General features: G+C 44.0%; 2 protein-coding genes across 4 annotated transcripts in view; one reads left to right on the plus strand and one right to left on the minus strand.

Moving 5' to 3' along the window:
* Positions 1-337: 337 nt before the first annotated feature.
* Positions 338-4,949, minus strand: RIIAD1 (regulatory subunit of type II PKA R-subunit domain containing 1). The gene is made up of 5 exons (XM_051992636.1): positions 4,832-4,949; positions 4,517-4,593; positions 2,230-2,276; positions 1,071-1,178; positions 338-448 (listed from the first exon to the last, which is right to left on the minus strand). The coding sequence occupies exons 1-4, from the start codon at positions 4,913-4,915 to the stop codon at positions 1,093-1,095; spliced, it is 294 nt and encodes a 97-aa protein (XP_051848596.1). The 5' UTR covers positions 4,916-4,949; the 3' UTR covers positions 338-448; positions 1,071-1,092.
* Positions 4,950-5,089: 140 nt separating this feature from the next.
* Positions 5,090-13,452, plus strand: part of CELF3 (CUGBP Elav-like family member 3) — a 30,107-nt gene continuing 21,744 nt past the window's right edge. For all 3 annotated transcript variants that reach the window (XM_051992628.1, XM_051992629.1, XM_051992630.1), the window contains exon 1: positions 5,090-5,128. In XM_051992628.1, coding sequence (XP_051848588.1) covers positions 5,105-5,128 — 24 coding nt within the window. In that variant the 5' untranslated portion in view covers positions 5,090-5,104. The remainder of the gene's footprint in view (positions 5,129-13,452) is intronic.

The following is a 13,452-nucleotide window of genomic DNA, read 5'->3' on the forward strand; positions in this document are numbered from 1 at the left end:
TGAGAATGATAAGGGTTTTTTTTTTACTCCAAAAAAGACAATAGGCTAAAGTCGCAAGCTGATTGTCACCCCCATGTTCCATGACAGATAATAATAAAAAATAAAAAGCAGCCAGTACTGATGTGGATTTGTCTTTGCTCCACATCACTATGAGGAATCCCCACTTATTTCTTGCATTCACAAAACCAACATCCAGCATATCATGGGATGTATGCTAGACTGAATTTGCAGAAGGAACACAGTTCCCAAGAATGAAGGAGTCATTCGAGATTCTACAGTGAGAAAGAGTAACTTGCTACCAATAAGAAAAGAGCAGGGGCTCAGGACTACAATGAAATAAAGCAGGGAAAAGTCCATTTTAATGCAGAGCTTTATAACACAAGGGGCAAAGACCAGGGCAACTTACGAACCCATGATGACAGAGCAGATTTCTTAATGTCCTATGACCCTGCAAAATAAGAACAGGTTTAACTATGCCAGCAATGTGAAGTTTGCCCCATTCCTCCCAAAAGGCCAAAGTTATTTCAGAAATCCCTTGGACTAAAAATCATGCACCAGTCCTAACAGCAAAACTGAACTGGTACCACTGATCTGTCTGCACCAGAAAATAATCCTGTTAGCAAAGGAACTGAAAGCTTCTGTCTCCCTTTATTCTTGGTACCATGAAGAATCCCATCCCCAGATGAGAGGGAATGAACCATGAGCACTTATATGAGACAAAACCCTCAAACCCTTCTCTGCCAAGGAGGCACAGAAAGAGATGGCAAAAGTCTGAAATTGAGCAAGAAAAGCACAATTTACAAGATTTAATAATCACTAAAGCTAACTCCTTTGCCCTCACTTTTTTGCCTTTAGTTGCTCCTACTTCACTAAGTCAAATATGTCTTCTAACACATCATTGACACTCCTTGCTCTCCACCTCAGCTAAACCTCAATAAAATGAAGTACCAAATATTTTAAATCTTGACTCATTCTGCCAACAGTCTTTTAAGCTCTGGACACAAGAATATGTTTTCACAATAAAGCTTCAGTGGATGTGGTAACATCCAAAAAGCTAGATTTCCTCTCACCTTTGTTCCCAGTAGCAGAACGTCATGGTTCTGCTAATTGCTTTTGCTTTTGTAATTCAATTAATTGCATCTGTATCTTCCCAGGAAGTCTTGGATCTGTGAAGTAGTCTGAGTTAAGCAAAAAGAAGTAATTTGAGTGGGGGGCAAAAATGTGGGGCAAACAGTTTACATTACTGTAAGAGAGAGAAGTGAATCTCAACATCATTTCATGACTTTGTGGGAAAAGCTCCCTTTCTCCAAAGACTCAGCTTCTCTTGATTTAACTAACTGTATTTGCTTATCTACCTGCTGATGCCCAGGGAAGATTCTGAAGAAATTTCCTTGGCTTTTCTGCTCCCTAGTTCATTTCTTTCTCCCCCTCTCTGAGATTATCCTCTCACAGGGAGCCAGACCTCAGAAAGACAACAGCAAGATTTCCTACAGGTGGCAGAGTATGAATCAGGCATTATATGCTTTTTGTAATTTCCTTAGATAGCACTGAAGATAATCTAATAATTCTTCGGTTTAGTAGAAAGGGGCCAAGAGGTCATCTGGCCAGTACATCCACCACTTCCTAAGCAAATACTATTGCACCAAAGAACTCTGCTTCCTTTGTTTAACTTAACATTTAAACACTTATTATGTGCCCGGTACCCTACTAGGTTCTAAGGATCCAGAACAAAAAGAAAGTCTCTGGCCACAAAGAGCTTATGGTCTCACACACACACACACACACAAAAAATGTACACAAAACTAAATGTAATTTCTAGACATGAGTATTAGCATATGGGATACTGGATCAGCTTTCTGTAGGATGTAGCATTGAACTGAATCCCTAAAGAAAGGGATTATAAGAGGTGGAGGTGAGGTAGGAATTTATCCCAGGGATGGAGTGCATCAGGGAGCCTTCCCTCTCCCTTTTCATCTCCCCTCTCCCCTCCCACTTTAAGGGCATAAAGACATGTGCATGGAGGCTATGGTATAGAACTTAATAACCTCCCCTGGAAGGTTCTGCCTCATCTCTCATCTGTCCATAGTCTGAGGAAATGATGTTGAAAGGGGCTCCTCCATACCAGGATCCCACCAAATAGACCCCACCATGCTGCAGGGACTTTGCCAATCTAAACTTGCAATAGCTTTTGCCCTGATTTGTTCAAATACCCCAAAATTATAGTCTCACCTGCAGCAAATTCTTGAATGTCCACTGGTCTTTTCAAAAACATTTCTCTGGAGAATACAAAGGGGTAAAAGAAAAAGGAAAAAAAAAACTTAAAAACAAGCAGTTCTTGATTTCATAAGGCATTCTCATCAGAAAGAAAGCAGGTTGATTCATGCCATAATTAGAAGGGTTTTGAGTTTTACTTCAAAATAGATTATAATCTGATCTATTCTTGACAGAAAAACATTTTTATGTTTTCTATACTGGGCTCTAGAGTCTCTAGAACGCCTTCTTAGAATCATATTTTCAAATGCATAAAATAAAATATTTTGGATTACAAAGTTAATCAACTTCAATAAAGTAAAGATGTAATTTTTCCCCATCTGAGTTCAAGTTTCCTGAAGTTTATCCACAAACCTCTTGTGGCTTCTGGACTCTCAGTTTAAGAACTACCTTACAAATGAAATGCATGCAGGTATACTTCACCTTATGGAATAAGCCAGATTGGTTTAAAATGAATTCTATTTTCTCAATGATTTACATTATGAAATTGGAGATAAGACTGGTGTGAAGTTCTTTAAAAAGGAAAGATTACCATGGTTTATCATCTTATTTCATACTGAGAACTACAGAATACAGGTGGTGCTATTTCAGCCTAGGAGTTGCAATTCATTTTTTTTCTTTGTATTACTTTTCTAGTTTTTAGACTCCCCCTCAGGTATCAACCACATATCCTGTCAGGTCTTGATGAAATAAAGTAATGCTTTTTTATGTCTGGGAACTTCTTGACTCCAGTCGTATGGATTTTGCCCCCCTTTTTTTGTCCAATAAAAGAGAAAATTCCTATGTAATACATCATGTATGTCAAACTAAGCCTGAGGTCTAAAATATGTAAAATAAATGAGTTCCCTGCTTTTATCCCTAAATTTGAAATTCTGTCCTATTTATATACCCGAGAACACATATTCTGCATATATTCTCATATATTAATATGTACATTACAAATAAGTAGTACATATTTAAGATCTGAATGCCAGTTAAACAATAGGATTTGAATGATCCAAGTTGGGAAGACATCTCTGCCAGTGTAACACTTTGGGGAGGCTGCCTGAGAGGCAGCTAAATATCCCTACAAAATACTGAAGAGCAGGCACTTGGGGCGTGGGTTCCATTCCCCCATGCTCGGGAACCCTCTTCCAGCAGGGCCATCTGAAGCATCCAAAAACTGGAAAGCTGAATGTTTTCATTAGGTTGCCACCCAGCCATAAGAGAGCAGAGAAACGCTAACTTTTCACTTCCCACCGTTTCCCATCTTACCTGCCCCGAAAGCACCAAAAGGATCAGAAGAGAAGGGGACAAGGAGTCATCTGGTGACCAACGTGCCCCATAGCCACCTCTGGCACCATTTCCTCTCGGGACCCACGAGGCTCTACCTCCACTGCACCCTCACTAAGCCTCCCCCTGGACTTTCTTCAGACCAAATGGGAGAAACTCGCCCGCCCGGGCAGCACCTCCGACCGCCTTGCACATTCCCCTCTCCCCCTTCCTTGTCCCCCATAGACAAGCCTGTGGCCGAGCTGGGCCTTTAGCAATTATGTCATTCAGGTACCCACCTGGATCCCCGCCTTCTCCAAGTGAATCCCAGTGGAATTGGATTGAGGGGCTGAATTTGGCCAGACCACAGACCCAGCCACTGCACCCCCTCCCCCGCTGCCAAGTGTAGGGCCACGAACCCCGACCCCTCACTTTCACTGCCTTAGATAACGAAAATGGTTTATTCTCCAAACCCCTCCCACCCACCCCTCCAATTTGTTCTCGAATTAAAAAAAAAAAAAAAAAAAAAAACCTTCACGGAGTAACAGGGACAGATCGTAATCCATCTCTTCTCATCCCTTCAGAGTCCCATATAACGAACCTGACCACAAGCAGGGAAGAAGGGGTTTAGCGGGGAGCCCCTCATTTGGGCTTCCAGCATAACAGAGCCCGCGCCCCAACGTTCTCTGCTTGGTCCGTGCCTTCATCTGCCTCAGAAGACGCGTCCATCACCCGGAGTCCGCCACCCCGTGCCTCCCTGGGGGCGGCCCGCAGTAATGTGGTGAAGGGCCCTAATGGGGCCGAGGGGGATTCCTTTTCTCGCAGAGCTTCCCGCCTTTACGACGGTTGGGGCGCTGCACGAAGTTTCTACCGATCGTTTCAAGAGTTGAGCTTCCCCGCCAGGATGGGGCGCTCACTTCCGGGCGGCGGCAGCCCGGACTCGGGCCATACGTGGGGGGGTGTCGGGGCTGGGGAAGTCTTGGGAGCCACCTACCTGAAAAAGCCGCTCAGAAGCAGCTTCACCTCCTTGTGCGAGCGCAGGTACTTCTCGTTCGCTATGCGCGTGCTGATCTGAGAGGGAGGCAGGGGTGTGGCTAAGGAAAGGGGCGGAATCGCGGAGGGAGGGGAGAGGAAGCCCCGCCCATTCCCACCTCTCCGACCGAATCCGGGTTCCCAGAGGAGGGGCGGGTCGGGAAACGAAGCTCTGCCCCCCTCTCGCTCCTCTCTGGGCCCCTCCATACAGTGTCCACATTATCTTACGCACCACCCCTCCCCCCGCCATCCCTCCTTACGCCGGGGCTGTGCGCACCTTGAAATCCCGAAGTCGGGAGAGCTGCTCTGCGCTCAGCGACCCGGGGTCAGGACCCTCCAACCCCGAGCTCAGAGAAGCCATCTTGTCGCCGTCGCTATGGCAACGCTCAGGAGGTCCCGCCCCCCTTCGCGCGCCGGGGGCGGGGCTCCTAGGGGCGGAGGCTGAGGGGGAGTAATTTTGAGGCGGGGCTCGAGGGAGGTCCTCCGGCTCGCGGGTGTGGAGAAGGGCGGGTGTTCGGAGGCCACGCGGTCCAGCCTGGTCACTTGACTGATGAGGCCGCGGAGGCCCAGCGAGGTAAGTAGCATCTTGCGAGTGGCCAGCAAGCGCTGCCCCCAGGCGGGTTTGGGACTGACAGATTTCGAATCCAGGACCTCTGACTAGGCCCATCGCTCTCCCCACTCCCCCCAGCGTCCTCTGCGGGAGGCGCCTTTGCAGTCCCCAGTTACCCTGACAGCATTCAAGCACACGCCCGATGGGGGGACAGAGCCCGACTCCTGAGGCAGAGGGCCTGTGTGCGAATGCTGCCGCCAACACTGGCCTCGGGCTTCAACGCCCTAGTCTTCCAAGGGAGGAGGCTGGGCTACGGGGGCTGCTGGGCTCACGGTGACCCCCGACCCATATCTGTACCTTGGGACGGGGGATAATAGTATTGAGCAGGAGCAACAGTCCTCATTTGAGGAAACAGACCCTGAGAATTTGAAATGACTTACCCCAGCTCCTCCCCCCAAAAGTGTCAAACAGGATTCGAACCGGCTACCTACTACTAGAACCTCCTTTCCAGCTGTCGCGAGGTCTAGCCACCAAAACCACCCTCGTGACCCACGTTCCAGGGTGGATCCCAGGGTATAGAGAAGGGAAAGTGAGATCAGCAGCCCGGGGTCCGAGAGGCCACGTAGTCTCCGGGGGAAGAGGGAAGATCCGGTCCCTCGGCCTCCTCCCTGGGGACACGTGGGCGTTCCCCGTCTGTGGGATGTCGGGTTGTGGCCCTCTGACCCCTGCCTGCCCGTGTCCGCGCTGCTGGCGGGGTCACCCGCACCTCCTTCCTAAGCTCCAGGGGCTCCCCAGGGCCCCGAACTGAAGGCCGGGCCTAGCTGCCGGCCCTGCCGGCTCATCTTCCTCGGGAGTCGGGCGCCCTCTGTGCATCAGTTTCCTGTTTATCCCCTCCGCGGCCGGTTTGTTCAGATTGCTCTGCCCGTCTCCCTCAGTAGAAGGTGAACGCTTCGAGGGCGGACGCTGCAGCATCCCTAGAGCTTCCTTTCCTCAGTCAGTTGGGCCTTGTGATCCCTCCGCAGTCAGGGCCCAGCCCTGAGGCAAGGAATCCTTAGTCTGAGAGTGCTCCTCTTTGGGCTGGAGCCCTCCTCCGTTAATGAGCAAATGAGGGCAAACTCACTTAGCTGGGCCCCAACCAGATGGTGCTCCCCATTCCAGGCCATGTGTGACCATATATGCCCAGGGCGACCCTGGCAGAGTCATAGAAGCGGTATCCCTGTTGCTTCTGGAGCAGCCAGTGTGCCAAAATGAGCCAACACGGGTCAATTCACCTTCACTGGAGCACTTAAGACTTGGCACTGCCCCCCACGATTAAAACAGAAGACCCTTGAAAGCTGATTTTTTGTCCCTGGTGTATGTATATTCCCAGCATTCCCCGTGGGAACTGATAATCCAAAAGTGCTTAATTAATGCTTTTTCATTCCTCCCTTCAACTTGTTTTTCTGTCTGTAATCTCATAATATTCCCCTTCAATCATTCTGCATTTAGTAAGTGTCAAGCACTGGGACACAAATGGAATAAATGAAACATGTCTGCTTAAAAGGTGCTCATATACTCTAGAGATTCAGCAGGCCCATATGTGTGTAGCGCTATGAATTCTGGGGATCCTTCTCTTTAACCAACTCCCAGGCATTGGAAGGCCAGGTACGTCAAGAGCAGCTACCTTTCTGGGGAGGTCTTTGAGTCCCCATTCTGACAGATTCTCCCCAGAAGTAATTGCCAGTAACAGAAGCAGTGATTAGTATCCCCGCTATCAGGTTAGTCAGTTAACATCAGGCAGCTTTTTCATTATTGTTCAGCTCTGTCTGACTCTTCTTGATCTCCTCTGGGATTTTCTTGGCAAAGATGCTGGAATCATTTGCCAGCTCAGGAAAAACAGGGTTAAGTGACTTGTTCAGGGTCTCCCCACTAGGAAGTGTCTGAGGCCAGATTTGAACTCAGGAACACTCCCAGCTCCAGGCCCGGCACTCTAGCTGCTGTACCACCCTCAATTAACTTTTACAAAATGATATTTACTGAAAAGAAATAGCAAGAAGTATAAAAAGCCCCTGGAAACTGGGCAATTCTGCTCTAATCTTGATCTCTTGCTAGGAAGCATTCCCTGCTCCAGGTTTGCTCACTTGCTGCCAGTCACAGCACCTGGCTGCTGGGGCCATCTGCTGCTCAGCTGGGCCCGACCTCGGAGGTGGGAGGCCTCTCCAGGGCTCCTTCCCCTCTGATTACCAACACCAAGAAGCCCCTCACTGAGCTTCCAGCCACAAGTTGGCTGCTAGTGCCACCCCTCCCCAACTGGAGCCACCTGTTGCCCCTGCCCTCACTGACAGGAAGGAGAGAGATCGCTTTGGCCAGCTGCTCACTTCCTCATGGCTCAGCAGCTGAGAGTGCACTAGGGCTTTCCTTAACAGAGATTCACCCAATGTTCCCATGGAGGAGTGTCGGGAAGAACATGATGTGCAGGTTCCATTGGACAGTTCCCCCATCACCTAAGAATGTACAGAAGAAATAGAAATAAAATGGGGACCAAGTTACAAAATCCAAGATAGTTTAAGAGGGAGGACACTACTTACTAAGGGTCTTAGAAAGTCTTAGCAAGAAAAGGATCCAGTGAGGCAGAGGTGAAGAACTGCTGTCCATCTAGTCATGGGATATGGCCACTGGAAAGACTTGGAGATGGAAGGGCCAGAGCCAGCAGGCCTTGCAGGATTGCCCTCAGGAACATGAGGAGGTAGAAGAGAGAGGTTTATAGCCAGACTGTGAAGGACTTTAAAAACTAAGCAGAAGCAGAAAGTGGTGATGGTGGCTTTTAGAGATAGGGGCAGTGGTCTTTATGACTCCGTCGGATTTGCATTTAAGGAAAACCACTTTGGCAGCCGAATCATAGAGATGGAGTAGTGAATTAAAGCAGAAAAACCAATCCAAAGGCCAATCTAAGCAAGCAGTGATGTGGGAGCCTGAGCGAACACAGGTGGGAGAAAGTCAGAAGCAAGAGATAACAGAGACCAAAAAGACAAGATTTGGCAGTTGACTGGCTGTGTTTCATTTTGCTATAAGATTGAATTGGCCTGAACTGCTGGGCCTGGACCTCTGAAGCTCTGTTGAAAGAGGGGGCTAACAATTCCAATAGGCTTGTGATGGAGAGATTTGCATCCAGAGAGAGAACTTGAGCTATTTGCATCCAGAAAGAGGACTATGGGAACTGAATGTATAATTACATGATATTTTCACCTTTTTTGTTGTTTGCTTGCTTTTTGTTTTCTTTCTCACCTTTTCCTTTTTTGATCTGATTTTTCTTGGCAGCATGATAAATGTGGAAATAGATTTAGAAGAATTGCACATGTTTAACCTCTATTAGATTACTTGCTGTCTAGGGAAGGGGGAAGAGAGGGAGAAAAATTTGGAATACTGAGTTTTGCAAGGGTGAATGTTGAAAACAATCTTTGCCTATATTTTGAAAATAAAAAGTTATTTAAAAAAAAAAAAAAGGAAGAGGGAGCTAAGCACTGCCCCATTTCCTACCAGCTACACTCTAAAGTTTCCTTTGTATATTATCTTTCCCCATTCGATTGCAAGCTTCTCTAGAGCATGAACTTTCCTTGTTTTTATTTATATTTGTATCCCCAGTGACTAATACACAGTAGATGCCTAATAAATGTTTATCTAACTGACTAATATGTGGAGTAAGGGAGAATGAAGAGTTAATGCTGTGGTTATAAAACCGAGAAAGTAGAAAGATGGCGTTTTTTGACAGAAATAAGTAAAGTTTGAAAGAGGAGGGGGTTTGCTAGTAAAGATAATGGTTCTGTTTTGAAAGGTTTGTCAATTCCCTTTTTGGGGCCTGGTGAAAACTTCTGTCCATTGGAATCTTTGAGGGCTTAGAATTGGTCAGCTACTTGATACAAAATCCTCAGGACATGAATGAGTTTCTTCAGTCAATCCAAAAACATCTCCTGTATATCATAATTCATTTTATCCAGTGACTTTCCAAGGACTTCAACTTCTTCCAAATTATTTGTGTGAACAAAATTAACTTCAGCATATAAATCAGAACAATTGTTCCAGCCTTTCCAAATCCTTATTAGGATTTTCTCATTCATGTTTCTCCTTATGTGGTCATACTGTTCACATCATCATTCTCTTTCTCTCTTTTTTTGTTTTTGCATTCTTTCATAAAGATCTTTCCACACTTATTTGTATCCTCCTTCCTTATTAGTCCTAATTTTATTATAGCATTTCATTATGTAAATATATCACAACTTATTTTATCATTCCCCTATTCTTGGACATCTAGGTTCGTTCCAGTTTTTGTAGTGCATAATGATATCATGAAAATCTTTGAATATATAGTTCTTTCATGTTTTTGATAAGACTTTCATAGCATAGCATCAGTAATGAAATGATTGGGTTAAAGTATTGGTTAGGGAAGAGGCGGTATGTAATTTTTACTGTGTGTTACTCGATTTCTCTCCAGAAAAATTCTGTAAGTTTGCCATTCAGCCTCCATACTGCCACAAGCCCAGGACTCTATCCCATCTCCCATTCCTGTGCCCCATACCTGGAATGCATCTCAATTATGCCTATAAAAGTTTAATTTTTAACTTCCAGAACAGCTCAAGTGCTCCTTTCTACATGAAGCCTTTCTTGAACCCTCCAGCTGCTAGAACCCTCCCTCCCAAACCTTTTTGTTATTTTGTTGTGGTTTTTCAGTGGTGTCCCATATCCCCATTTAGGTTTGTGTTTTGTTTTGTTTTTGCTGAGATACTGCAGTAGTTTGCCATTTCCTTCTTCCGTTCATTTTATAGATGAAGAACTAAGACATACAAGGTTTAGTGACTTGCCCAGGGTGACACCGCTATCGAGTCTTCCTGATTCCAGACCAGGTGCTCTATCTGCTGTATTATCTAACTGTCCTTTTCCAAAACTACCTCGTATTTTTATGTATGTCTTCTGTATATCCTTCTATAAGGCCATCTCTGATAGAATGTAAACTCCTTGAATGAATGCTTTGATTTTTTTTTTCCTTTTTAAAAGGGTGAGTGTAGATTGAGCCAATCAAATCATTTCATTCCACTTAAAGTACCATGATACTATTCCCTGATACCTTATGGTATTGAGAACATTAAATCAATCAATCCTAGCCTTAAAATAAGTTCAATAAAATCCTTGATTAATTTAGAAGTCCTTAAAAGCCATTGGATAAACTGGCTGAGGAGTGCTTAAAATGCCAAACTAGAGAGTTTATATTTGATCCTAAAAGCAATAAGGAAACACTGTAGTTTATTGCTCAGACCTGTGCTTTAGGAAATACTTTGTCAGCTTGTGAAGAATGAATTGGAATGGGATGAATTTCAGAGCAATAATAAAAAAAAAAAACTGTTGTAGGAAAGAGACGATAAGGACCTAAACTAAGTTGGTAACTGTGTGAGTAAAGAGAAGGGGATGTTTGTAAGAGATGTTGTGGAAGGAGAAATGCCCTGGTTTATCAACTGAATGAAAAAGGGGACAAAGGAGAATGAAGAACTGAGGATAATAAATACCATGGGTGATTGGAAAGATGTATCCCCCTTAATGGGGATAAGGAAGTTTGTTGGAAATGGGGAGAAAGCAAATCAGTTCTGTTTGAAACGTTGACTTTGAGCTGCCAATGGCACATTCAGCTTGAAAAGCCCACTGGATAATTGGAGTATAAATTGACTAAAGCAGAGAATCTAGAATGGGTATCTGGATCTAGGAGTCATATGCATAGAGATGATCATTGAAGCTTGATAAATATGAAGATCATGGCACCTTATAAGGTCTTATAAAGAGCATTATGAGGTCAAATGAGAGTGGAGAGAGAGAAGAGAAAGTGGCCCATGGGCAGAGCCTTGGGGGTACCCATGTTTAGGGGAGAGGAGATGGGTAATGAAGCCATAAAAAGACTGCTCACCATCTGTGAGCAGTATCAGAAAGTGGAAGCAACAAGCATAGAGACAACAGAGAGTATAAGTAGGATCAAGTTAATGTTCTTTAAGGAGAAGTCTAAATGGAAGACTAGAAGGAAAAGGGAGATAATCGTAGGAGCAATATACTTGAAAAGAGGATGAGATAGAAACAAGAGGGCATATAGAAGGTATGAGAAGCAACATCTTTTCATCAGAGAATGAGGAAAAGAAGAAAATGGAGAATGATGTCAAAGATTGTGAGATGTAGAAAGGAAGAGAAGAACTCACAGTAAAATTGTTTCTATTTTCTTAGCTTAGATAGTGGGGGAGGCTTGAATGGAAGACTTAAAGAGAAGATCTGGAGAAAGGGGACTAAAGAATCACTTTTAAGGAGGAAAAAAAGGGATGAGATTAGCTAACATAAATTAGTAATGGACCACTCTGCTTGGTTGCATGATTTCCTCCAGTGCTGTTCAACAGCACAAGTAAGCAAAGGGGACACGATTAGAGTAATCCAGGATTTTTGTTCTTGTTGTTCATGTTGCCCCATGGACCATAAGACGCCAGCTTCCCTTCTATCCTTTATTCATTCTCAAAATCTGTTCATGTTCATTGTTTCTATGACACTATCCATTTCATCATCTACTGTCCTCCTTGCCTTCAAAGTCTTCCCCAACATCAGGTTCCTTTTCCAATGAGTCCCATCTTCTTATTATATAGCCAAATTATTTGAGCTTCCAGGGAATAGCCTGAATTAATTTCTTTAAGTACCAGCTGATTTGATCTCCTTGCTATCCAAGGAACTCTCAAGTCTTCTCCAGCACCACAATTCAAAAATGACAGTTCTGTGGCACTCAGCTTTCCTTATAGTCCACTTTCACAACCATACATTGCTACTGGAAAAACCATAATTTTGATTTCGTGGACTTTTTTCAGCAAGATAATATCTCTGCTTTTTGGTATGCTCTTCAGTTTTGCCATGGCTTTCCTTCCAAGGAAAAATATGTCTTTTAATTTCATGGATGCAGTCTCCATCTGCAGTAATTTTTGAGCCCAAGAATATAAAATCTGAAACTGTTTCCATTTCTTCTCCCTCTGTTTGCTAGGAAGTGATGGAAGTTGCCAAGATCTTGGATTTGATTTTTTTTTTTTTTATGTTAAGCTTCAAGCAGCTTTTACATTCTCCTCTTTCACTCTTATCAAAAGGCTTCTTACTTCCTTTTCACTTTTTGCCATCAGAGTAGTATCATCTACATATCTGAAAATGTTGATATTTCTCCTGGCAATCTTTAATTCCAGCTTTTGATTCATCCAATCTGGCTTTTTGCACAATGTACTTTGCAAATAAGTTAAATAAATAAAGTGACAGAGTACAGCCTTGTTGTACTCCTTTTCCAATCTTCAACCAATAATACATTGTTCCATTTTTGGTTCTAACTTGCTTTTTGATCTACATTCAGGTTCTTCAGGAGACAAGTAAGATGGTCTGGTACTCCCATCTCTTTGAGGACTTGACACATTTTATTGTGATCCACACAATCAATGGCTTTAGTGCAGTCAGTGAAGCAGAAATAAATGTTTTTCTGGAACTCCCTTGTTTTCTCCATAATCCAGCAAATAATGACAATTTGGTCTCTAGTTCCTCTGCCTCTTCAAAAACCAGTCTGCTCTTCTGGTAGTTTTCAGTTCACATATTGTTGAAAGATAGCTTGCAGAAGATAACTAAGCATAACTTTGTTGACACATGAAATGAATGCAATTGTTTTAGTAATATGAATATTTCTTTGCATTGCTCTTCTTTAGGATTGCCATGTAAATGAATCTTTTCCAATTCAGGGTCACTTTTGAGTTTTCCAAATTTGCTGGCAAATTGAGCCTAGTACTTTAGCAGCAGCATCTTGTAGGATTTTAAATAGTCCATCTAGAATTCTATCATCTTCACTAGCCTTATTAGCAATGCTTTCTAAGGCCCATTTGACTGCATTCTCCAGGATGTCTGGCTCTAGACAACACAATGTGGATCTTGGTGATGTAAAGATCTATCTTATGTAGTTCTTCTATGTATTTTTGCCACCTCTTAATTTTGCTCTCCGTTTTTGAAAGGAAATTGGAGTTAAGTTGACTTGTTCAGGGTCACACTAGTAAATGTTAAACGTGTGAGTTCAGATTTGAACTCAGATCTTCCTGACTCCTGTGCTGGGGCTGTATTCATTGCACCTATCTAGCTGCCCCAACCTCTTCTTAATCTCTGAGAAAGGTGATCCACTGAGGAAGGAAGAGACAAACCAGTCCAGTATTGCCATAGAAACCCCATGGCAATACTAAAATGATAAAAGAAACAACATCAGAAGATGAGTCCCTCAGGTCAGAACAAGTCGAGTACGTTACTGGGGGGAAATAAGGACAACTACTAGTAGCTCTAGTACT

Source organism: Antechinus flavipes, chromosome 4 (genome assembly GCF_016432865.1).
Source record: "Antechinus flavipes isolate AdamAnt ecotype Samford, QLD, Australia chromosome 4, AdamAnt_v2, whole genome shotgun sequence".
Taxonomy (NCBI): domain Eukaryota; kingdom Metazoa; phylum Chordata; class Mammalia; order Dasyuromorphia; family Dasyuridae; genus Antechinus; species Antechinus flavipes.

Bases quoted from the DNA above. Each gene is read 5' to 3' on its own strand.
- RIIAD1 (XM_051992636.1), bottom strand. From the start codon at position 4,915: ATGGCTTCTCTGAGCTCGGGGTTGGAGGGTCCTGACCCCGGGTCGCTG. The intron at 4,594-4,831 runs GTGCGCACAGCC...CCTCCCTCTCAG, and splicing joins CCCGACTTCGGGATTTCAAG to ATCAGCACGCGCATAGCGAA. The intron at 1,179-2,229 runs GTGAGACTATAA...TGCTTAACTCAG, and splicing joins CATTCAAGAATTTGCTGCAG to ACTACTTCACAGATCCAAGA.